General features: G+C 38.6%; 1 protein-coding gene across 1 annotated transcript in view; it reads right to left on the reverse strand.

Moving 5' to 3' along the window:
* Nucleotides 1-24095, reverse strand: part of MSH2 (mutS homolog 2) — an 82643-nt gene that overhangs the window by 16014 nt on the left and 42534 nt on the right. The window contains exons 8-9 of the mRNA XM_005895625.2: nucleotides 22007-22116; nucleotides 1513-1636 (exon numbers count right to left, since the gene is read on the reverse strand). Coding sequence (XP_005895687.1) covers nucleotides 1513-1636; nucleotides 22007-22116 — 234 coding nt within the window. The remainder of the gene's footprint in view (nucleotides 1-1512; nucleotides 1637-22006; nucleotides 22117-24095) is intronic.

Below are 24095 nucleotides of genomic sequence, written 5' to 3' on the forward strand. Positions count from 1 at the left end.
ACTCAAAAAACTACATGAATTAAGGATATCTACAAAATATTTAAATCCCCCTTTTAATGTTAGCCTGTGATGTGGAGCCCGTGCTGGGTAAACCCATCCAAGGTCGCAGGGCACCAGCAGTGGGGTAGCTCAGTGTTTCAGATGCTATCCGGCACGAGGATAGGTAAGGTATGGTTGTTACCCTTGAAGAGTTCTGCTGAAGGTTCTTTAGTTAACCAAAGCCTTTCCCTGGAACTAATATAGAATATAATTAAAGAAAACAAATATACTTTCCAAAGAAAAATGTGAGACTCTGAGATTGACAACGAAGCTCTAGAAAACACTAGTCCGTGTACTCTGTTAAGTGTAGGGAGCATCACAAAAAAGGCAATGATCAATCAGCTAGACTATGCACCTAAGATTTTTTAATTTTTACCCTTGTCCTCTCCTCATTCATTCATCAATGTGATTTTTAGACCCCAAATCAGAAGAGAGAGACAGTACCTTAAAACTTAAGATAAATAAATGTATTTGCTAAAGCATGACGGTGGAGTACTAGAAACAGCAAACAACTAAAGATCAATCTCACCTGACCAGGGAGGAGACACATAAAGAGAACATGCAGAGATCTATAAGATGAGGAGGGTGGATTTCAATATCCTTCAAGTCAAAGATTAAATCTAGGATCAAGTTCATATATGAACTCTCCATGGAAACTACTTTTTTTTAATTTTATATATGTTGGTATGGGCATATACAACAGGGGCTTCCCAGGTGGCGCAGTGGTAAAGAATCTGCCTGCCAACGCAGGAGACTCAGGAGATGCAGGTTTGATCCCTGGGTCAGGAAGATCCTCTGGAGAAGGAAATGGCAACGCCCTCCATTATTTCTGCCTGGAAAATTCCATGGACTGAGGAGCCTGGTGGACTATAGTCCACGGGGTCGCAAAGAGTCAGACATGACTGAGCACACATGGGCATATACTAATGATACTGCTCTGCGGGACCTTCTAATATGCTCAGATTTACTCATTTAACATAGAAGTCAAAGATGCTCATTACAAAGAGGTTTATAAATTCAGAGCAAGACAGAATAAAACAGTGTGAGACAAATAAGGGAATAAGCTAGGGAATTTAAAACAAGTGATTTTTAAAGTTGATATTAATGAAGTGCTTGGGAACCCCAAAGCCAAATCAATGAACTATTCCTAATAGAATTAGGCTTACAGAAAGAGTGTCATTTAAAACAGGTCTTACTTAAAAGATGTTGCAAGGGCTATATGGGGTGATTTGTTTGGCAGGAATGTGCGGTCATCCTGGGATTAGAGAAATTGGTTAAGAGATGAATCTGAAGGGGAGGCCAGGCCCCAGATGTAAAGAATCCTGTATGTAAACTTTATGTGACTGTAATTTTATGCAGTAGAAAACGGGCACTTTAAACAAGGAGGTGGCATGATCAACTGTGTCTTCTAGCTCCAGTGTGGATACTATATAGACAAAAGAATTATTCAAACCTTCAAGGACCCATTCTTACCTAGATCTCTAGCTGCACTTACTAATGTTGACTGCATCTTCTTTTCTAAGTCATCCATTATTTCTCTTAATTCACTCAAGTTAGGATCAAATGAAGGTTTTACAAGGAATTCATGGTTTTCCACCTATAAACAGAACAAAGAGTAGCCAAATTTTATCAGTGATGGATAAACATGGAAGTCATGTAATTCTTTGCTTATTTAAAATTCACTAATGTTTTGAGTTAAATGATTCACTATCTGTAAGTTATTCAGTCACAACTGTAAAGGAGTTTTTACTGATTAACAGATGTAAAGAGTTCTATTTATTAGGAGCTGAGACCTCTAGATACACAAAAATTATTCATGTGACACAGCTTAGTGCTAATGATGCTTTTAACACTAACAGTATACGTTATTTTTATTTATATTTTTTCCCTAAACAATGTTTAAAGACTGTAACAGAATGGTTTTTGCCCAAACCAAGGATCTACCTTAGGAATTTCAGAAAGTTAGCTCTTGAAATCCTTTTCTGAAAGAAAACAAAATGACTAAAACTTGAACAGACAAAATTCTGAAAGACTATTTTTTAAAAAAAAGAATGAAGTCTATCCACACATATTAAAAAGACCTAATTTCATACTAAAATGAGTCAGTTTTCTAAAATGAGGAAATTTTTTAAAAAATCAGTATGTGAGATTGATATAAATTCCTAATTACTATCCATTTAATCACAGCATACCTTCTCCACATACCAAAATTGAACACAAGAATGAGGAAATAAAATATTACAGAAAACTATCAAAAAAGAGAATAAAACATTTATCAAATAACTTTCTCAATTTAAACCAACAAAAGATTTTATCATATACTAAAATTTAAATTTCAAACAAAACTAACTTTTTTTAAAGGCAAAAGATTTGTAAAAATAGCTTTGTAAAATATAAAAATGTAAAAGTTGACATTTTCTTTTTTAAAAAGGCACTCGTTTGCATGTATGAGAAAAACATCAAGTCATTAACTGGGCAAGTATAAAAATATACAACTCACAGATGAGAAAATAAGTAGTAAACTAAAGTCACAGAAAAGTGCTAAAGCTCCATAATAATAAAAGGCATGAATATTTAAGCACCCTTAAGGTATTATTCTACAGCTTTTTTTTTTTTTTTAAAAAAAGAAACCTATTCCCCAATACTAATGAGGCTACAGTGAAATTAGTATATTCATTCATTTCTGGTGAGAATCTAAATTGCTATAACCTTAAAAAAACAAAAAAAAGCAATATGCGACAAGACTCAGAGATATTTGTTATACTCTGACATAGCAATTCTACTCCTAGAAATTCAATCTAAGGAAATAATGCAACAGAAGCAAACAACACATGGATGAATAAGATCTCTCAGATTTATCTGTTATAAGGCCTGGAAATAATAGAACATCACAATACTTGCACAGTTCAGTTCAGTCACTCAGTCGTGTCTGACTCTTTGCGACCCAATGAGTTGCAGCACGCCAGGCCTTCCTGTCCATCACCAACTCCTGGAGTTCACTCAGACTCACGTCCATCGAGTCAGTGATGCCATCCAGCCATCTCATCCTGTGTCATCCCCTTCTCCTGCTGCCCCCAATCCCTCCCAGCATCAGGGTCTTTTCCAATGAGTCAACTCTTCGCATGAGGTGGCCAAAGTACTGGAGTTTCAGCTTTAGCATCATTCTTTCCAAAAAAATCCCAGGGCTGATCTCCTTCAGAATGGACTGGTTGGATCTCCTTGCAGTCCAAGGGACTCTCAAGAGTCTTCTCCAACACCACAGTTCAAAAGCATCAATTCTTCGGCACTCAGCCTTCTTCACAATACAACTCTCACATCCATACATGACTACTGGAAAAACCACAGCCTTGACTAGACAGACCTTTGTTGGCAAAGAAATGTCTCTGCTTTTGAATATGCTATCTAGGTTGGTCATAACTTTCCTTCCAAGGAGTAAGCGTCTTTGAATTTCATGGCTGCAGTCGCTATCTGCAGTGATTTTGGAGCCCAGAAAAATAAAGTCTGACACTGTTTCCACTGTTTCGCCATCTATTTCCCATGAAGTGATGGGACCGGATGCCATGATCTTCGTTTTCTGAATGTTGAGCTTGAAGCCAACTTTTTCACTCTCCACTTTCACTTTCATCAAGAGACTTTTGAGTTCCTCTTCACTTTCTGCCATAAGGGTGGTGTCATCTGCGTATCTGAGGTTATTGATATTTCTCCTGGCAATCTTGATTCCAGCTTGTGTTTCTTCCAGCCCAGCGTTCTCATGATGTACTCTGCATTTAAGTTAAATAAGCAGGGTGACAATATACAGCCTTGACATACTCCTTTTCCTATTTGGAACTAGTCTGTTGTTCCATGTCCAGTTCTAACTGTTGCTTCCTCACCTGCATACAGGTTTCTCAAGAGGTGGGTCAGGTGGTCTGGTTGGTATTCCCATCTCTTTCAGAATTTTCCACAGTTTATTGTGATCCACACAGTCAAAGGCTTTGGCATAGTCAATAAAGCAGAAATAGATGCTTTTCTGGAACTCTCTTCCTTTTTCAGTGATCCAGTAGATGTTGGCAATTTGATCTCTGGTTCCTCTGCCTTTTCTAAAACCAGCTTGAACATCTGGAAGTTCACAGTTCACGTATTGCTGAAGCCTGGCTTGGAGAATTTTGAGCATTACTTTACTAGCGTGTGAGATGAGTGCAATTGTGCAGTAGTTTGAGCATTCTTTGGCATTGCCTTTCTTTGGGATTGGAATGAAAACGGACCTTTTCCAGTCCTGTGGCCACTGCTGAGTTTTCCAAATTTGCTGGCATATTGAGTGCAGCACTTTCACAGCATCATCTTTCAGGATTTGGAATAGCTCAACTGGAATCCCATCACCTCCACTAGCTTTGTTTGTAGTGATGCCTTATAAGGCCCACTGGACTTCACATTCCAGGATGTCTGGCTCTAGGTGAGTGATCACACCATCATGATTATCTGGGTCATGAAGGTCTTTTTTGTACAGTTCTTCTGTGTATTCTTGCCACCTCTTCTTAATATCTTCTGCTTCTGTTAGGTCTATACCATTTCTGTCCTTTATTGAGCCCATCTTTGCATGAAATGTTCCCTTGGTATCTCTAATTTTCTTGAAGAGATCTCTAGTCTATCCCATTCTGTTGTTTTCCTCTATTTCTTTGCATTGATCGCTGAGGAAGGCTTTCTTATCTCTTCTTGCTATTCTTTGGAACTCTGCATTCAGATGCTTATATCTTTCCTTTTCTCCTTTGCTTTTTGCTTCTCTTCTTTTCACAGCTATTTGTAAGGCCTCCCCAGACAGCCATTTTGCTTTTTTGCATTTCTTTTCCATGGGGATGGTCTTGATCCTGTCTCTTGTACAAGGTCGTGAACCTCATTCCATAGTTCATCAGGCACTCTATCTATCAGATCTAGGCCCTTAAATCTATTTCTCACTTCCACTGTATAATCATAAGGGATTTGATTTAGGTCATACCTGAATGGTCTAGTGGTTTTCCCTACTTTCTTCAATTTAAGTCTGAATTTGGTAATAAGGAGTTCATGATCTGAGCCACAGTCAGCTCCCGGTCTTGTTTTTGTTGACTGTATAGAGCTTCTCCATCTTTGGCTGCAAAGAATATAATCAATCTGATTTCGGTGTTGACCATCTGGTGATGTCCATGCGTAGAGTCTTCTCTTGTGTTGTTGGAAGAGGGTGTTTGCTATGACCAGTGCATTTCTTGTGCATATTTGCACAATGGTACATCAATAGACTATTATACAGCTATTTAAATAGACAATGAAGATGACCTAGAAACAAGGACTAAGACTTATGATAACTCCAAGGGAAAAATCAATGCTACAGTGGTGGACTGACAGTGTTACAGAACTGCCTTCTTCCAACAAACTTAGGGAAGTGATGCTGAGCCAAGCTAAATTCCTATCCTCATTCCCACCTTCCAGTAATCCACGGGTGAGTCAAAAAAAACCCTGAAAAAGCTCACTTAATAATCCCAATCTGGAGAGAAGACCCAAATGAAGCAAGGGAAAGTAATGACTGACCTCTAACTTACTAAACAGTCTTAGGCCACACCCCAAATGGAGTGCCCTTTGGTAATGCTGTACTCCTCCCAAACAATGGATAAGAAAATATACCACCCAACTAAGTGTTCTAACTTAGACCTGAAGTATTCCAACAAACATGACACAATGACTTCTATGAGTTGTTTTCATATCATCAGCCACTTAGCACCAGAAACACACACAGCTACTACCCTAGACTACTCAACAGGAAATACAATAGAACAAAATAAACCTAGGCTTAGAACTGCAAAGTGGTATAATAAAATCAAGAAAAAAGATTTTAAAAAAAAGAAAGGAAAATCAGATCCTAGCAGTATCACTGAAGTAAAAATAAATACAAATAATACACAAATAAATATACAAATAAAATACAAATAAAATTTAAAAACTGGCTTAAAATTCAACATTCAAAAAATGAAGATCACGGCATGAGGTCCCATCACTTCATGGCAAGTAGAAGGGGGGAAAAGTGGAAACAGTGGCAGATTTTATTTTCTTGGGCTCCAAAATCACTATAGATGGTGACTGCAGCCATGAAATTAAAAGACACTTGCTCCTTGGAAGAAAAGCTATGACAAACCCAGACAGCATATTAAAAAGCAACACTTTGCTGACAAAGGTCCATAGAGTCAAAGCTATGGTTTCTCCAGTAGTCATGTATGGATGTGAGAGTTGGACCATAAAGAAGGCTGAGTGCCAAAGAATTGATTCTTTTGAAATTGTGGTGCTGGAGAAGATTCTTGAGAATCCCTTGGATAGCAAGGAGGTCAAACCAGTCAATCCTAAAGGAAATGGACCCTGAATATTCACAGGAAGGACTGATGCTGAAGCTAAGTTCCAGTACTTTGGCCACCTGATGCAAGGAGCTGACTCAGTGGAAAGACCCTGATACTAGAGATTGAGAGCAACAGGAGAAGGGGGCAACAGAGAATTAGATAGTTGGATGGCACCACTGACTCAATGGACCTGAGTCTGAACAAATTCTGGGAGATAGTGATGGACATGGCAGCCTGGCATGCTGCAGTCCATGGAGTTGTAAAGAGCTGGACATGACTTAGGGACTTAACAACAAATAAATACAATACAACAGCGAAGAGATACTGTTGAATAGAATTACCTGTACTGACATAGAAGAAAAGACTTGATATAATCAGAGACATTACACAAGACAGAGATTAAAGTAATTAGAGAGAAGAAAAATATAAGGAAGATACTAGAAATCTTCAAAAACAAAAGCAAAAACTCCACTATCCTAGAAATACTAGATAAAATATTACAAGCATTTTTTTCAAATATGTTTATAGTTAAGAGAAAACTAGATACCTGAGCTCCTACAAAGTGGAGTCAGTGCCCAGCATAAAGCAGGCCACAGGGCCATTTTAAAAATCTTACCTCATGAGAAATGGTAACAATTAGAGAAACCTACCTCCAGCAGCTTGGGCCCCGGGAAAGGGAAAGTGGGGGCAGAATCTCCTCTCTGACAACGTGTGACCAAAAGCCTGCCTTTACTATATATAGAATAAGTGAAGTGAAGTCGCTCAGTCATGTCCTACGCATTGCGACCCCATGGACTGTAGCCTACCAGGTCTTCCGTCCATGGGATTTTCCAGGCAATCAGTTCAGTCGCTCAGTCGTGTCCGACTCTTTGCGACCCCATGAATTGCAGCACGCCAGGCCTCCCTGTCCATCACCAACTCCCAGAGTTCACCCAGACCCACATCCATCAAGTCAGTGATGCCATCCAGCCATCTCATCCTCTGTCGGACCCTTCTCCTCCTGCCCCCAATCCCTCCCAGCATCAGAGTCTTTTCCAATGACTCAACTCTTTGCATGAGGTGGCCAAAGTACTGGAGTTTCAGCTTCAGCATCATTCCTTCCAAAGAAATCCCAGGGCTGATCTCCTTCAGAATAACTATTAATAGTAAGAATCTAGTGTATACAGCACAGGGAACTCTACTCAATGCTCTGTAATGACCTACATGGGAAAAGAATCTAACGAAGACTGGATACATGTATGAAGTGAAGTGAAAGTTGCTCAGTGGTGTCTGACTCTTTGTGAACCCATGGACTATACATACAGTTCATGGAATTCTCCAGGCCAAAATACTGGAGTGGGTAGCCTTTCCCTTCTCCAGGGGATCTTCCCAAACCAGGGATCGAACTGCGTCTCCCGCACTACAGGCGGATCCTTTACCAGCTAAGCCTCAAGGGAAGCCCAAGAATACTGGAGTGGGTAGCCCATCCCTTTCTCTGGGGGATCTTTCAGACCCAGGAATTGAACCAGGGTCTCCTGCATTGCAGGCAGATTCTTTACCAACTGAGCTATCAGGGAAGCCCAGATACAAGTATATGTAGAACTAATTCACTTTGCTGCACAGCAGAAACTAACACAACACTGTTAATCAACTATACTCCAATACAAACTAATTTAAAATAACCAAATAAATAAACGCCTTCACTTGGATTGGGATTTCAAATGTCTGCTACTTATCTTAGCAATGCAAAAGGCTGTTGGTTTTGGCCATTTCTATTATCCCGTCTTACAGTGATAGAACTGACAATTTTTCAGAAGACATGTTAACTACTAAGAACAAACACTACATTTTCCAGCTTCCCTTGCAGCTGGTGTGAACATACAATTAAATTCTGATCAAAAGACTGTGAGCAGAAATGATGGGTACCATTTCCAGAATGTGACCTCCTCTTCCCTCTTTGTCCTTTGCCATTGGCTGGAATAAAGATAAGGAAGTAAGCTATCCTGGATCTTGAAGGAGAAGTAAAGGAGAAGACGGGCTACAGAGATAGTGAGCCTGCCCTGCCAACCCTGTGTTGCTATGCCCTTACAGTCATGATAGAAAATTAAACACCTATCCTATATAAGCCATTGTTATTTATTTGCGGTTTCTTTTTCACCAGCTAAGTCTTTGCCAGCAGCCTAATCTTTGCCCAAACAAATGTAGAAAGCGCCAGACTGAGAAATTAACTTAAAAGTGTTCCTGGGTTAATTACATTTGTAGGGTATAAAGCAAAAGCAAATTTTATCTGAGGGGATATATGATTTGCCTGTATAGCTTGCACAGGAGGAACACAGATAAATGAGTATTATCTAAACATACATAACAGACAGGAAACAAGACACCATGAGTAAGAGACTCAAAACAATACCAACAAAAGACAGCAGAAAGAAGACAATGAGCAGATTTAAATCCAAGAAACTTTAAAGATGGAATATTAAATATATTTACAACATTTAAAGAATGAGAATAGAACATGTGAGCAAAGAACAAGATATTACTTAAAAAAGAGTAGACAGACTTAGAAGTGAACCCAACAAGTTTTATAAATGAAAAATATAATGATTAATTTTTTAAAAATCGGTTGTTAAACTACACATCAGAGTTGACAAATTAGACTATCTGAAGTAATCACAAAGAAAGCAGCACAGACACATGCAGAAAAAGAATGTAAGAGGCCAACACATGTCTAATCCTAGCATTAGAAAAAGACAAGGAAGAAATACAGTGTTTGAGGAGATAATGACTAATAACTTTTCAGAACCGATAAAAGACAATAATTTTCTGATTAAGAAAATGCAATAAATCCAAATAGGAAAAAAGAAAAGAAACCCACTTTTGGACACAGAGTAGTAAAAGGAGCCAACATCTGGAAACAAGATGGGTAAACAACAAAATAGTGCAAGCCAAAGGGCCGTGCGACACAATTTCACAGGCACTGAAGAGAAGCAGCGTCAGTGTGAAACTGTACACGCAGTTAAAGCTTACTAGCCCTGTGTTAAAACAACCCAGCCCTGTGTTTCACCCTGTTCCTGCACTGTGCTTTGGCTTGCACTTTTCGTTGTTTACCCACCTTGTTTCCAGACACTGGCTCCTTTCACTACTCTGTGTCCAAAAGTGGGTTCCAACAAACAAAATCTGACTGACAGCACCCCCCAATAAAGGAACACCTAAAGAATATCCAGGAAGAAGGAATGAATAGCAACGAAAATGATAAGCATATAGGTAAATCTAAACTGAACACTGACTATAAACAGTGGAAATCTAAGGGGCATAAAGATAAAAATAAAGGATCAGCCAATAATGAAGAAATGTTATCTGATCTAAGGTATTCTAAGGTCCTGATATTTGAGGGGAGATGTAAGAACATGTTGACAGGTTTTTCACTTTGATGAGTTACGTATACACATTAAAAAAAAAAAAGTTTGTAACTAACTTCAAACCAGTGCGTGTTTGATAGGATGGAGGAGGAGCATGAGGGGAGACAAATGGGGATTTTTAAAATCCAATCAATATAAAAGAAAGAAAGAGTGGGTAAGGAGAACCAGGAAGAATAGGAATCACAAAATAATTTGGTAGAAATAAATCCAAACTGCCCCTTAAAAAAAAAGAGATTATCAAATTAAACTTTGAAATAAATAAAATGCATCTATAAGTTTTACCTAAAACAAAAAAACTCACAAAGGACTGAAAAAGATATACTATGTAAAAAAACAAAAAATAAGGACTGGCATTGCCTTCTTATTATCAGACAAAATATATCTAAGGCAAAAAACACTACATAATAATAGGATGACTATTATGAAAGTGTCCCTAAAGATTCAACTCACTGCAGAAAAAAATAACAGCCCTGTGCCTTGAAAACATAAGAAGCAAAATTTCTTCACATTTCTCTTAGTAACTCAGCAGATTAAAAGTTAGCAAGTATCCAGATAATGTGAACAAAACAACTAAAGTTTTATTTAATGGACATATAGAGAACTCTGCAACCAAAATTAGGGAGCACTTATAATCCATAAATACATGGAGAATTTTATAAAACTGACACATACCAAGCTTATAAATTTTGGCCACCTCATGTGAAGAGTTGACTCATTGGAAAAGACTCTGATGCTGGGAGGGATAGGGGGCAGGAGGAGAAGGGGACGACAGAGGATGAGATGGCTGGATGGCATCATCGACTTGATGGACATGAGTTTGAGTGAACTCCGGGAGTTGGTGATGGACAGGGAGGCCTGGTGTGCTGCGATTCATGGGGTCGAAAAGAGTTGGACACAACTGAGCGACTGAACTGAACTGAACTGAACTGAAGCTTATAAATTTAAAAACTTTCTAAACAAATGACAGATCAAAGAACAAGTGATGATGGGAATAAATGACTCAAAACTGAGTAAGAAATAATACCTCTCAAAACATATGGGATGCATTCAGCTAAAACAACACATAGAAAAGTATAACCTTAATTGCTTACTAAAAAAGGCTGGAAAAAGAGAGGCTGAAAGACATAAAAAATAGATGTAATATATACATAAGACTGGACATTAATGAAAAACAAAGCAACCCAAAGCTACAAGGAGGATTTAAAAGTCAAAAGTTGCTCCTCTAAAATAAACAGGCTATGCAAAGGATGGAATATCAGAGGCACATATTATATTAAAAATAAACAGGAACTCTGCCTGCAAATACAATAGTGCTTTTAAAAATAATAAGCAATCACTATGAACAAATTTTGGCAACTGGAAAACTCAGAAACATGTATTTCCTAGAAAAAGGGTTCAGTATTCAGAATATAAATAGAATTCATAACTCAACGAGCTTCCCTGGTGGCTCAGATGGTAAAGAGTGCGGGAGACGCGGGTTCAATCCCTGGGTTGGGAAGATCCCCTGGAGCAGGAAATGGCAACCCACTCCAGTATTCTTGCCTGGAAAATTCCATGGACGGAGGAGCCTGGCAGGCTCCTCCTGCCGTGGCGTCGCAAAGAGTTGGACACAACTAAGCGAACATGTCCCATCCATAATTCAACAACAAAAAGACAAATAAGCCAATTTAAAAATGAACAAAATATCTGAATAGACATTTCTCCAAAGATACAAAATGGTCAACAAATATATGAAAAGATGTTTACCTTCAGAAACTAGGGAAATGCAAATCAAAACCACAATGAAATGTAACTTCATACTAACTAGGGTGGCTATTACAACAATGAAGAAAAAACAAAAAACCCACAAGTATTAGCAAGAATGTGCAGAAACTGGAATCCTCATATATTGTTGGTAGGAATTTTAAGTGGTAAAGGGACCAGGGAGAACGCGCAGTGATTCCTCAAAAAGTTAAACATAAAATTACCATATGACTCAGCAATTTCACTCCTAGCTATATATCTAAAAGAACAGAACAAGAGTTGTACATGACTGTTCAAAGGCGTACTATTCACGCTAGCCAAAAGTAGAAACGACCTACATGTCCATCTACAAGTGACTATATAAACAAAGCATGGTATACCCATACAATGGCACCTTTCTGATCATAAGAGAAGCCAGTCACAAAGGCTACATATTGTATGATTCCATTTAAAATGTCTAGAATTAGCAAGACAGTAGAGATAAAAGTAGGTTAGTGGCTGCCAGCAACTGAGGAAACTGGGAAAGAGAGTAGCTGCTAATGGGTACGGGTTTTCTTTTTGTAGTAATGGAAAATATTTTAGAACTAAGTGGTAGTGGCTGCACAACAATGAAAATGTAGTAAATACCAATGAATAATATGCTTTTAAAAATTTTATGTAAATTACTCTCCAAAAATGTAATCATTGGAAAGAAAAAAAAGGAAAAAATATAATATTCATGGATAGAAAGACTCAATGTTGTAATGATGTTGATTCTCCCTTAAGTTAATCACTAAATAAAATGCAATTTCAATCAAAATATTGATAAGACAATATTATTTATAAAGTTTATAAATAACCAATAGTACCTATTATAGTAATGAAATGCATGAAAACTATAACAATAAACACCAGTTCCAGGATAGCAGGTAATTCTGTGGAGGGATGTATGAAAACAGGACTTTGTAGTGAGCATACTATTAGTATGACAAGTATTTCCTAATTAAATGTTAAGATTTTTAAACACCTCAAAAAGGAGGAAAGTGAAAAAAAAAAAAAGGAGGGGAATGGAAAAATTAACAGGAGAAAGGATGTGGACAGAAAGAGGGGGAAGGAAGGACAGGGGTTGGAAGAGAAAAGAAAGGAAACAGGGGGGGTCGAGGCACGGGAGGCCAGACAAAGGAAAGGGGGAAGGTGGAAGCAGGGAAAGTTAAGGGGTGAAGAAAAGAGAAGAGCAATGAGGAATTTTTCAGACATCTAGGCAGGAAGAGCAGATCACCTGAAACGCGGGGATGGAGAGGTGGGTGGGGAGGAAGGGGCAGTTGTAAATCAAAGTGGTAACAGACATTTCATTAGTACTGAATGTCAGAAGATAGTGATGCACACTGGAAGTTTTAAGAAAGCACTAATTATAATAAATATTTGTTTGAGAATAAAGCTAAAAGACAGATATGTTTATCAAGCATGAAGTAATTCAAGTCCTATAATAATATTCATCAACCTTAAAAAAAAAAAAAACCTGAAAGACAAATCTGGCCAAATAAAAGTCGAATTAAGCATTTTAAAACCCAGGAATGAAGAAGCCATGGTAAAAGAACATGATGAGCACTGAATTCATTTACAAATAAAAATGAACGTTAAACAGTCTGGAAATTGGAATTAAGGCTACAGACATATGCGTATTTTAGACCTGGCCAGTGCAAAAATAGAACTATTAAAAACCAAGAGTTATAAAGGGAGTTATGTAGAAGCACATTTGAGTGAGTAGTTAACTGCTCAACTTTCAGAGTAGGTAATTAATACTCCAAAACTGAAACACGTTTGTCAAAGAAACTTCAATCTTTTCTAATTTAAGTTTCTTTAACCTATGTTTTAGATTATTTACCCTCTCTTATGGTGAAAAATCATTCAACTGAAGTTAAACAATTCCCTCCAGTAATTTTTTTGTTGTTATTACACTGAAAACCATTAGGTTAGACCCTTTTAAAATTAAAAGTTACATCTACAGTATGAGTTTCCTGCTCTAATTTATCTATGCATCTGTCTGCATATAACCATAAAAAGACCATTAGCTATGTCTCAATGGGGGCACTACTAGGAGATTGAATAGGACAGTACTTTATTGTAAGGGACTAAAATGCAAAATTTCAACGTCTCTTCTCTAAACCTTCAATCCTGCTCATACTTGAGAACAGACTAATTTTAGTAACAGTTATCTCTGGGTGATAGATGTGGGGGATATTTTAACTTCCATCTCTCTTCCTTTCTGCATTGTGTGAATGCTTTATATAGTTATCAGTTTTACATAAACAGTGTTTTATTTTTATTTTTTGGCCATGAAGCATGAGGGATGTTAGTTCCCTGACCAGGAATCAAACCTGCGCCCCCAGCATTGGAAACAGGGAGTCTTAACCACTGGACCAAGAGGGACAACCCCTAGCCCTGTGTTTTTTAAAGCAGAACTATAAGAAAAAATGCCAGTAGGTTCTGACAGTTAATTCTAGGTGGGAGAATAGGAATACTTTGCTTTTTTGTATTTCTTTTTCATTTCCAAGTATAAAAACTTTAAAGTATACTGCATATAAATGCAGCATCTTTAAAACTTCTATATATCTACAATGATATAGTTGTATCAGAACTATTCAACTGTGGCTTATTAAAAACAATTTCAATTTTCTGTCCCAGGATTTTCAATAAAAATTTATCTAAAGTCAGTACTTTTCCAAGATGAAATATCAGTAAGGAGTATATGTGAAAACTAAGATTCAAAGATAAAATGGTCCAAATACGTACAGAAAGGTTTAAAAATTCCATACATCCCACTGAATCACCCAATAAACTAAAACTGTTTACTTTTTGTGAAAAATCATTGTTATTTTTGAACCCTGCTTTATGGTAGTTCTGCTCTACATTCACTTCAAAAACAGAAAATCATTCCATAAAATTTATGGAAAGCAGCCACAAAAACAAGCGATGCATTTATATAAAAAGCTAAGCCTCTAGGAAAAGATAAAAAGTAACCCAACCATTCACATAAATGACTGCTCCCCTCATCACATGAATTCCTAAGTGCACAGCTAGAAAATATGAAATCATACATAAAACGACTGATATTCTCTTGAGGTTTTCTCAAAGTGGTTCTGAGTCATGTAATTGAAATGCCTAAACTCATCACAAATATCCACAATGACAGTGAAGGGTTGGAATCACCTTATAACCCAAGCTAAGTTTAAAAGTTTGTAACTGAGAATAAAGATATTATAGTAAGTCACCTCCCTAGAGACTCTAGACAGGTTTTAACTAGGAATCTGATTTATTTAAAAGACAATATCATACTATAAAACATGAAAGTCTACAGTTACAGGGCAGAATCCTAGCAGACACTCCTGGTGGTCACAACAGTGACTCCCCTCCTTCCCCCCTCCCAGTAGTGCTCTTACTTTGTGGCCTCCAGCTAGAGAAGTAATGTACCCTTGGTTATCTTAGGCCCATAACCACATTCTATTTCTCTGGCCACACTCACTGCTTAAATAGTCCCATCAAGGCAAACTGCAGAAATCGTTCTTGGAATATGGCATGAACTTCTACTGGTAGGTAACTATCTTAGAGCTAAAAGAGAAACCAGCCTTAGGTTAAAATTTAAATCATAAAAAAGTAGAAAAGACCAAGAAATGAAGTTCTCTGATGGGCTCACAGAGCTTCTGAATAAAGCAACCCTTTGAGCCAAGATGTACTGAGTTTAGATTACCTGCAAAAAAATACGAGTCCTAACTGATACTAAGTTTAACCTCAATAATCTACTCAGAAAAAAAAAAAAAAGGAAATCCACAACTCACATCTTACTGGCAAAGAACTTAATGTCAAAGGGGGTCCACAATATATCACTGTGGCATAAAAATTATACTGAGACAAAAGTATGAGAGTAGACTTTGTTTCTGAGCCCCGTTATTTCCGTAACAGCAGAGCACCCCCAAAGAACTCAATTGTTAAGTCCTCTCTTAGAGAGTTTCACAACCAGGGAAGTCAAAACTATCATATCTTCCATCTGCTCTCCAAAGAGCTCACTCATCTGCCTTAAAAGCCATTTGCTTTCCAGTAAGTGCCCTTTCTCCCTCTCCCCCTTCCCTACTAAGATACAATACACATCCCAAATTCTAACAGCTTCCTTGATTAATATTTTTCTGTGAACTCAAAATCTGTGCTCTTTCTCATCTGGTTTTGCAGTCTTTGGGTGCAAACTCAAAACCGACAGAATGATCTTGGTTCGCTTCCAAGGCACACCATTCAATATCACAGTAATCCAAGTCTATGCCCCAACCACTAATGCTGAAGAAGCTGAAGTTGAACAGTTCTATGAAGACCTATAAGACCTTCTAGAAGTAATACCAAAAAATGATGTCCTTTTCATCACAGGGGACTGAAATGCAAAAGTAGGAAGTCAAGAAATACCTGGAATAACAGACAAGTTTGGCCTTGGAGTACAAAATGAAGTAGGGCATGGGCTAACAGAGCTTTGCGAAGAGAACACACTGGTCATACCGAACACCCTCTTCCAACAATACAAGAGTTGACCCTACACATGGACATGACCAAATGGTCAATACCGAAATCAGATTGATTCTTTGCAGCCAAAGATGGAGAAGCTCTATATAGTCAGGGGAGAAGGCAATGGCAATCCACTCCAGTGTTCTTGCCTGGAGAATCCCAGGAATGGCGGAGCCTGGTGGGTTGCTGTCTATGGTGTCACACAGAGTCAGACACGACTGAAGCGACTTAGCAGCAGAAGCAGCATACGGTCAGGAAAAACAAGACCAGGAGCTGACTGTGGCTCAGATCATGAACTCCTTATTGCAAAATTCAGACTTAAATTGAAGAAAGTAGGGAAAACCACCAGACCATTCAGGTATGACCTAAATCTAATCCTTTACAATTGATTATACAGTGGAAATGACAAATAGATTCAAGGGACTAGATCCGATAGACAGAGTGCCTAAAGAATTATGGACAGAGGTTCGTAATACTGTACAGGAGATGGTGATCAAAACCATCCCAAAGAAAAAGAAATGCAAAAAAGCAAAATGGCTGTCTGGGGAGGCCTTACAAATAGCTGTGAAAAGAAGAGAAGCGAAAAGCAAAGGAGAAAAGGAAAGATATAAGCATCTGAATGCAGAGTTCCAAAGAATAGCAAGAAGAGATAAGAAAGCCTTCCTCAGCGATCAATGCAAAGAAATAGAGGAAAACAATAGAATGGGAAAGACTAGAGATCGCTTCAAGAAAACTAGAGATACCAAGGGAACATTTCATGCAGAGATGGGCACAATTAAGGAAAGAAACGGTATGGACTTAAAAGCAGAAGATATTAAGAAGAGGTGGCAAGATACACAGAACCATACAAAAAAGATCTGAATGACCCAGATAACCACGATGGTGTGCTCACTCACTCGAGCCAGACATCCTAGAATACGAAGTCAGATGGGCCTTAGAAAGAAGCATCACTACAAACAAAGCTAGTGGAGGTGATGAAATCCCAGCTATTTATATAATTATAAAGTTATAATTTATATTATAAAAGATGACACTGTTACAGTGCTTCATTCAATATGCCAAAAATTTGGAAAACTCAGCAGTGGCCACAGGACTGGAAAAGGACAGACTTTATTTTTTTGGGCTCCAAAATGACTGCAGATGGTGACTGCAGCCATGAAATTAAAAGACACTCGCTCCTTGGAAGAAAAGCTATGACAAACCAAGACAATGTATTAAAGCAAAGACAATATTTTGCCAAGGTCCTATTAAAGTCAAAGCTATGAGCTATTCCAAATCCTGAAAGATGATGCCGTGAAAGTGCTGCACTCAATATGCCAGCTAATTTGGAAAACTCAGCAGTGGCCACAGGACTGGAAAGGTCAGTTTTCATTCCAATCCCAAAGAAAGGCAATGCCAAAGAATGCTCAAACTACCACACAATTGCACTCATCTCACACGCTAGTAAAGTAATGCTCAAAATTCTCCAAGCCAGGCTTCAGTAATATGTGAACCATGAACTTCCTGATGTTCAACCTGGTTTTAGAAAAGGCAGAGGAACCAGAGATCAAATTGCCAACATCTGCTGGATCATAGAAAAAGCAAGAGAGTTCCAGAAAAGCATCTATTTCTGCTTTATTGACTATGCCAAAGCCTTTGACTGTGTGGGTCACAATAAACTGTGGAAAATTCTTCAAGAGATGGGAATACCAGACCACCTGATCTGCCTCTTGAGAAATCTGTATGCAGGTCACGAAGGAACAGTTAGAACTGGACATGGAACAACAGACTGGTTCCAAATAGGAAAAGGAGTTCGTCAAGGCCGTATATTGTCACCCTGTTTATTTAACTTCTATGCAGAGTACATCATGAGAAACGCTGGACTGGAAGAAGCACAAGCTGGAATCAAGATTGCCAGGAGAAATATCAATAACCTCAGATATGCAGATGACACCACCCTTATGGCAGAAAGTGAAGAGGAACTCAAAAGCCTCTTGATGAAAGTGAAAGTGGAGAGTGAAAAAGTTGGCTTAAAGCTCAACATTCAGAAAACGAAGATCATGGCATCCGGTCCCACCACTTCATGGGAAATAGATGGGGAAACAGTGGAAACAGTGTCAGACTTTATTTTTGGGGCTCCAAAATCACTGCAGATGGCGACTGCAGCCATGAAATTAAAAGACACTTACTCCTTGGAAGGAAAGTTATGACCAACCTAGACAGCATATTCAAAAGCAGAGACATTACTTTGCCAATAAAGGTTCGTCTAGTCGAGGCTATGGTTTTTCCTGTGGTCATGTATGGATGTGAGAGTTGGACTGTGAAGAAGGCTGAGCCCCGAAGAATTGATGCTTTTGAACTGTGGTGTTGGAGAAGACTCTTGAGAGTCCCTTGGACTGCAAGGAGATCCAACCAGTCCATTCTGAAGGAGATCAGCCCTGGGTGTTCTTTGGAAGGAATGATGCTAAAGCTGAAACTCCAGAACTTTGGCCACCTCATGCGAAGAGTTGAGTCATTGGAAAAGACTCTGATGCTGGGAGGGATTGGGGGCAGGAGGAGAAGGGGACGACAGAGGATGAGATGGCTGGATGGCATCTCTGACTCGATGGACGTGAGTCTGAGTGAACTCCAGGAATTGGTGATGGACAGGGAGGCCTAGCGTGCTGCGATTCATGGGGTCGCAAAGAGTCGGACACGACTGAGTGACTGATCTGATCTGATCTGATGGTTTTACCAGTAGTCATGTACGGATGTGAGAGTTGGAACATAAAGAAGGCTGAGCGCTAAAGAATTGATGCTTTTGAATTTCTGAACTGTGGTGCTGGAGTTAGTCCCTTGGACTGCAAGGAGATTCAACCAGTCAATCCTAAAGGAAATCAATCCTGAATATTCATTGGAAGGACTGATGCTGAGGCTGAAGTTCCAATACTTTAGCCACCTGATGTGAAGAGCCGACTCACTGGAAAACACCCTGATGCTGGGAAAGAGTGAAGGCAGGAGGAGAAGGGAAGATAGAGGACAAGATAGCTGGATGGCATCACCGACTCGATGGACATGAATTTGAGCAAGCTCCGGGAGTTGGTGATGGACAGGAAAGCCTGGCATGCTGCAGTCCATGTTGTTGCAAAGAGTCAGACAAGACGGAGAGACTGAATGACAACAACAAACAGTGAACCTACAAGAAGACAAGTCTTTCTTCCCCTACAAAGTTAACTACTTAATATTCCATCTTCAGATCTAAAAACTGGGACTTGTCATATCTAAAGTGATAGCAATGAAATTAGGAAAAATGACCTCTCTTTTTCCAGTCTATATCCAATTATTGCACTGTTTTCCTTTCTGACTCACTCCTTCCAGACATTTATAAAATCTTTAAATGCTCTTCTGGCAGCATCATTCAAGAACTGACACTGACTACTATTTTACAGTCACAGCAAATTCAAGTTTAACAGGTATGTGTCAAGTATTTCAGATCAAAGTAAAAATCCTTAATCCACAATAAGGAAAATATAATGGAAGCGAAGAAAGAACACCAGCTATTACACTGTTCATCTGAAAAGAGGGAAGGAGAAAGATCAAAGATAGTAATTTTTGCCTTTGTATTTCCCTGTATCATTTTGTTTCTCTTGTTCTAATATTATGTGTTCCATTTATAAGGAGAAAAACATCAAATAAAGAAAAGCACTTTACAAATTTGTATCCTGGTACTTTAAATATCTTTCTGGAAAACTATCCTCAAGAACACCAACCCCCATATAAATGGAAAAGATTCCCCTGTCACTAAGAAATCATTCCAGAAAAGAAGCATTTATGCCTACACAGACACATATACAAACACACACAGTCTCACACACTCACATGCTCCTAAAATCCAAAGATTGTAGACATCTGGATACTGATGCCCCTTTTTCCCCCACAGCTAAGGATGTGGCCTCACCTGTGACTGGGGAGAGTTGGATATTTGTAAATATTCCTTAAAATGAAAGAAAATAAATGTGTAGATCTTGATGATCAACAACACTCTGACTAAAACAGAGAGATGGAAAAGCAAGAACTGAGCTTTTCCATTTCATTATAGATGTTTCCACATTTGAAAAAACCCAGAGGTTAGGCAAAGCTCTGCTGAAATACTACAATTGATTCTGCCCTTTATGGCCACCTTAAGTTGGACTGTGAAGAAAGCTGAGCCCCGAAGAATTGATGCTTTTGAACTGTGGTGTTGGAGAAGACTCTTGAGAGTCCCTTGGACTGCAAGGAGATCCAACCAGTCCATTCTAAAGGAGATCAGCTCTGGGTGTTTTTCGGAAGGAATGATGCTAAAGCTGAAACTCCAGTACTTTGGCTACCTCATGCAAAGAGTTGACTCATTGGAAAAGACTCTGATGCTGGGAGGGATTGGGGGCAGGAGGAAAAGGGGACGACAGAGGATAGATGGCTGGATGGCATCACCGACTTGATGGACGTGAGTTTGCGTGAACTCCGGGAGTTGGTGATGGACAGGGAGGCCTGGCGTGCTGCGATTCATGGGATCGCAAAGAGTCGGACAGGACTGAGTGATTGAACCGAACTGAACTGAAGCCACTATCTCCATGCATTAAAAATATGTGGGTCTCAAACTTAAGCATGTATCAGAATCACCTGGAGGGCTTGTTAAAACATAAAACAGACTGCTAGGCTCCCAATGATCTAAAAATTATGTACCTAAAATCATTCCACTAAAAGTGATATTACAGAGGAAACAAGAACTAAAACACAAGTCTTCCTAAACAATGGGTGAAAATGATGCAAGTTTCCTAACTGCTTAACCTACAAGTAAATGGAAAAGACTGCCCTATTACTGACAAAATAATACCAGAAAAGAAGCATTTATACCTATACAAACACTCCTCTTTCACTTCTAAAACCTAAAAAGCATAGAGTAAATGTGGTTTAGTATTTTGAATCTCAGTTAATTATCCAACAAAAAATTAAATCAGCATCACATATGTCATGTGTTAACTCCAATTAATCTAGTTATTAAGAAGAATGCAAAGAATCTAACTATCATTTAATAAGAATAATGTAAGCACATATTCTTTACCAACTGAGCTCTTCAAGCTTCTTGCAGTTCCTTGGACTGCAAGGATATCCAAACCAGTTAATCCTAAAGGAAATCAGGCCTGAATATTCATTGGAAGGACTGATGCTGAAGCTCCAATACTTTGGCCACCTGATTCGAAGAACTGACTCATCTGAAAAGACACTGATGCTGGGAAAGACTGAAGGCGGGAAGAGAAGGGGACGACAGAGGATGAGATGGTTGAATGGCATCACCAACTCGATGGACATGAGCTTGAGTAAGCTCCGGGAGTTGGTGATGGAAAGGGAAGCCTGGCACGCTGCCGTCCATGGGGTTCCAAGGAATCGGACATGACTGAGCGACTGAACTGAACTGAAGCACGTATTCCTTGCATGATCACGTTTAACAGAAAATTCAGTGTAGAAAAATTTCACAGTATTAGTATGCAGAGTCATGGTTAACTTTTCAGTATATAATGACTACTAGAGATACACTCACTCTCACCTCCTCCCCCAAAGACCTTCCCTACGTGGAAATAAACAAGAGAAGCTGACATCTCTTATTTTCCATATTTACCTCTATACCCTGTCCCTTTTCAATGACTATAACTTTGGTTCTTTCTTAGAATTAAAACTCAGCTTGCAAATGTGAAATCTTTTATTTATGAAATTTTCTTTAAACAGGGCACTTATCCCCAATATTCACTTCCTCTGTTAACCCTTCTTAATTTTTATCCACTGAAATGATTTTTATTAAAAAAATAAAATTTAAAAACCTTTTCTCATCACTCGTTCTTACATACACTGTCTCAAAAGGGCCCTACAAGTGCTACAATTCAACACTAATAAGAGAAATCTGGAGAAGTTTTCTGATGTGCCTTTGCTTTTCAAAATTATTTTTGTGCCTGTTTTAAAGAGTATATTGCATACCTGATCCATATCTAAAGTTGTTTCTATCATTTCCTGAAACTTGGAGAAGTCAGAACGAAGATCAATAAGAGGAGTCACAAAAACTGCCAGAAACAATGCCTGATGTTTTCCTAAAAGAAAGAAAAAGAAAAGTAAATAAGTAGGTCCTATTTTTAAGAATACAAAACTACAAATCATAAAAATCTAATTATAATGAGCAGCATTTGATCCCAAAAAGTACAAACTGTGCAGCAGATCTCTGACGTTACTCAGTAGGATACCTTAATTCAAACGTGTTTAGGACTTATATGCAAAGGGAAATGGTCTGGCATTCAAAACCCCCTATTAATAAAACAGTGCCTCCCCCACAAGTCTGTGAAAGAGTGAGTCAAAGTCGCTCAGTCGTGTTCGACTCTTTGCGACCCCATGGACTATATAGTCCGTGGGATTCTCTAGGCCAGAATACTGGAGTGGATAGCCTTTCCCTTCTCTGGGAAATCTCCCCAACCCAGGGATCGAACCCAGGTCTCCTGCATTGGTGTGGATTCTTTATCAACTGAGCCACAAGGGAAGCCCCCACAAGCCTGTAATCTCCTTCATAAGCAGTGCTATATACAGAAACGTGACATTAATTACAATCAAATGAACTGTGTTTCCTTACAGATTTAACAATCCCAAGTCAACGTTATTAAAATAAAGTATCTCTAACTTACCTTATAAACCCCTAATTTCCATTAGTAATACAGTGTTCCAATTAACAGAGGCTAAATCAAGTCATGTATTTACACTGGAACTTTGCTTGATGTTGTTTAAAAGCACATGCTGGGAAATCATGTGAGGAGGAGTAAGTGAAGCAACAGAATCTACAGCTTGAAAGGCCTGAGTAGAGAGCTGGGAACCAATCCCTGCTCTCATACTTACTGGCTCTGTGATCTGAAGCCGCCTTTTCCTTGTCTATTGTAATGGAAGTAGTAACAACAGCTACCCAGAAGATGAAAGAGTAGACCACCATACACAACACTTAGTATATATAGTACTTGAGACTTAATAGAAGCTCAGCAATGGTTATCATGTATTATTATTGGTTGTAACACAGAATTTTTTTTTCTAATATCCAGTAAATTCCTTTAGAAGAACTCTGCAAGTGATCTCTGCTGATGCTGCTGCTAAGTCGCTTCAGTCATGTCCGACTCTATGCAACCCCATAGACGACAGCCCACCAGGCTCCCCTGTCCCTGGGATTCTCCAGGCAAGAGCACTGGAGTGGGTTGCCATTGCCTTCTCCAAAGCAATCTCTAGCATACTGCATTTTACTCCAAAGCAGCAGTTACCAGCCTTTACAGAAGTAGGGGAAGCTCTTGGGAAGATGATGAAAAAGCTACGATGGCAGTCAAACAATTATGAGAATTCATTTATTATTATTAATCACAACAGTCTCTACACATATTGAGAAAACAGTACATATGTGTGAAACATTATTTGGACAGTCCGTAAACAACACTTTGCCCACATAATGTCTGTTGTGCTACAATGTCTGGTTCTTTAGTCTGAATTAGCTCACATGCGATTGGTTAAGAGGGGAATGATGGCAGCAAAACAGGGTGCTAGCACGGATTCACAAATGATTTCTCCTCCAGACCACTAAAGTTTTGAAGAGATCAAGGCCAAGCTTTCCCACAATTAAAGAGTAAGCTTGGCAACAGCTACTTGACCTCACGGTAGCTGGCTTAACCATTATACTTTCCACTATGAAAAGTGGATATGTATATCTACATTCTTATAAGATATGTAGAAAGGCTGAATATAGATGAAGAGTACAAAAACATCTGCCAGTGTTTAAAAAAATTTTTTTTTCTAACTGAACTGTATATTCCCTGGTACAGATTTTTAACTTGGATGAAACTGACCTTTATTTGAAGTAAATGCCCCTGAAGGGCACCTCAAAGGAGGGAAAAAAAAGAGTCCCAAACTTAAAAGCTTCAAGTCACTTGATGCTGATATTGGGTACAAATCCAATGGAGATTTATGTAGGCTACTATTTTTGTTTTAATTAATTTTTATTGGAGTATAGTTGTTTTACAGTAGGCTTCATTAAGGTTTGTTAACGCTT

Source organism: Bos mutus, chromosome 11, assembly GCF_027580195.1.
Source record: "Bos mutus isolate GX-2022 chromosome 11, NWIPB_WYAK_1.1, whole genome shotgun sequence".
Classification (NCBI taxonomy): domain Eukaryota; kingdom Metazoa; phylum Chordata; class Mammalia; order Artiodactyla; family Bovidae; genus Bos; species Bos mutus.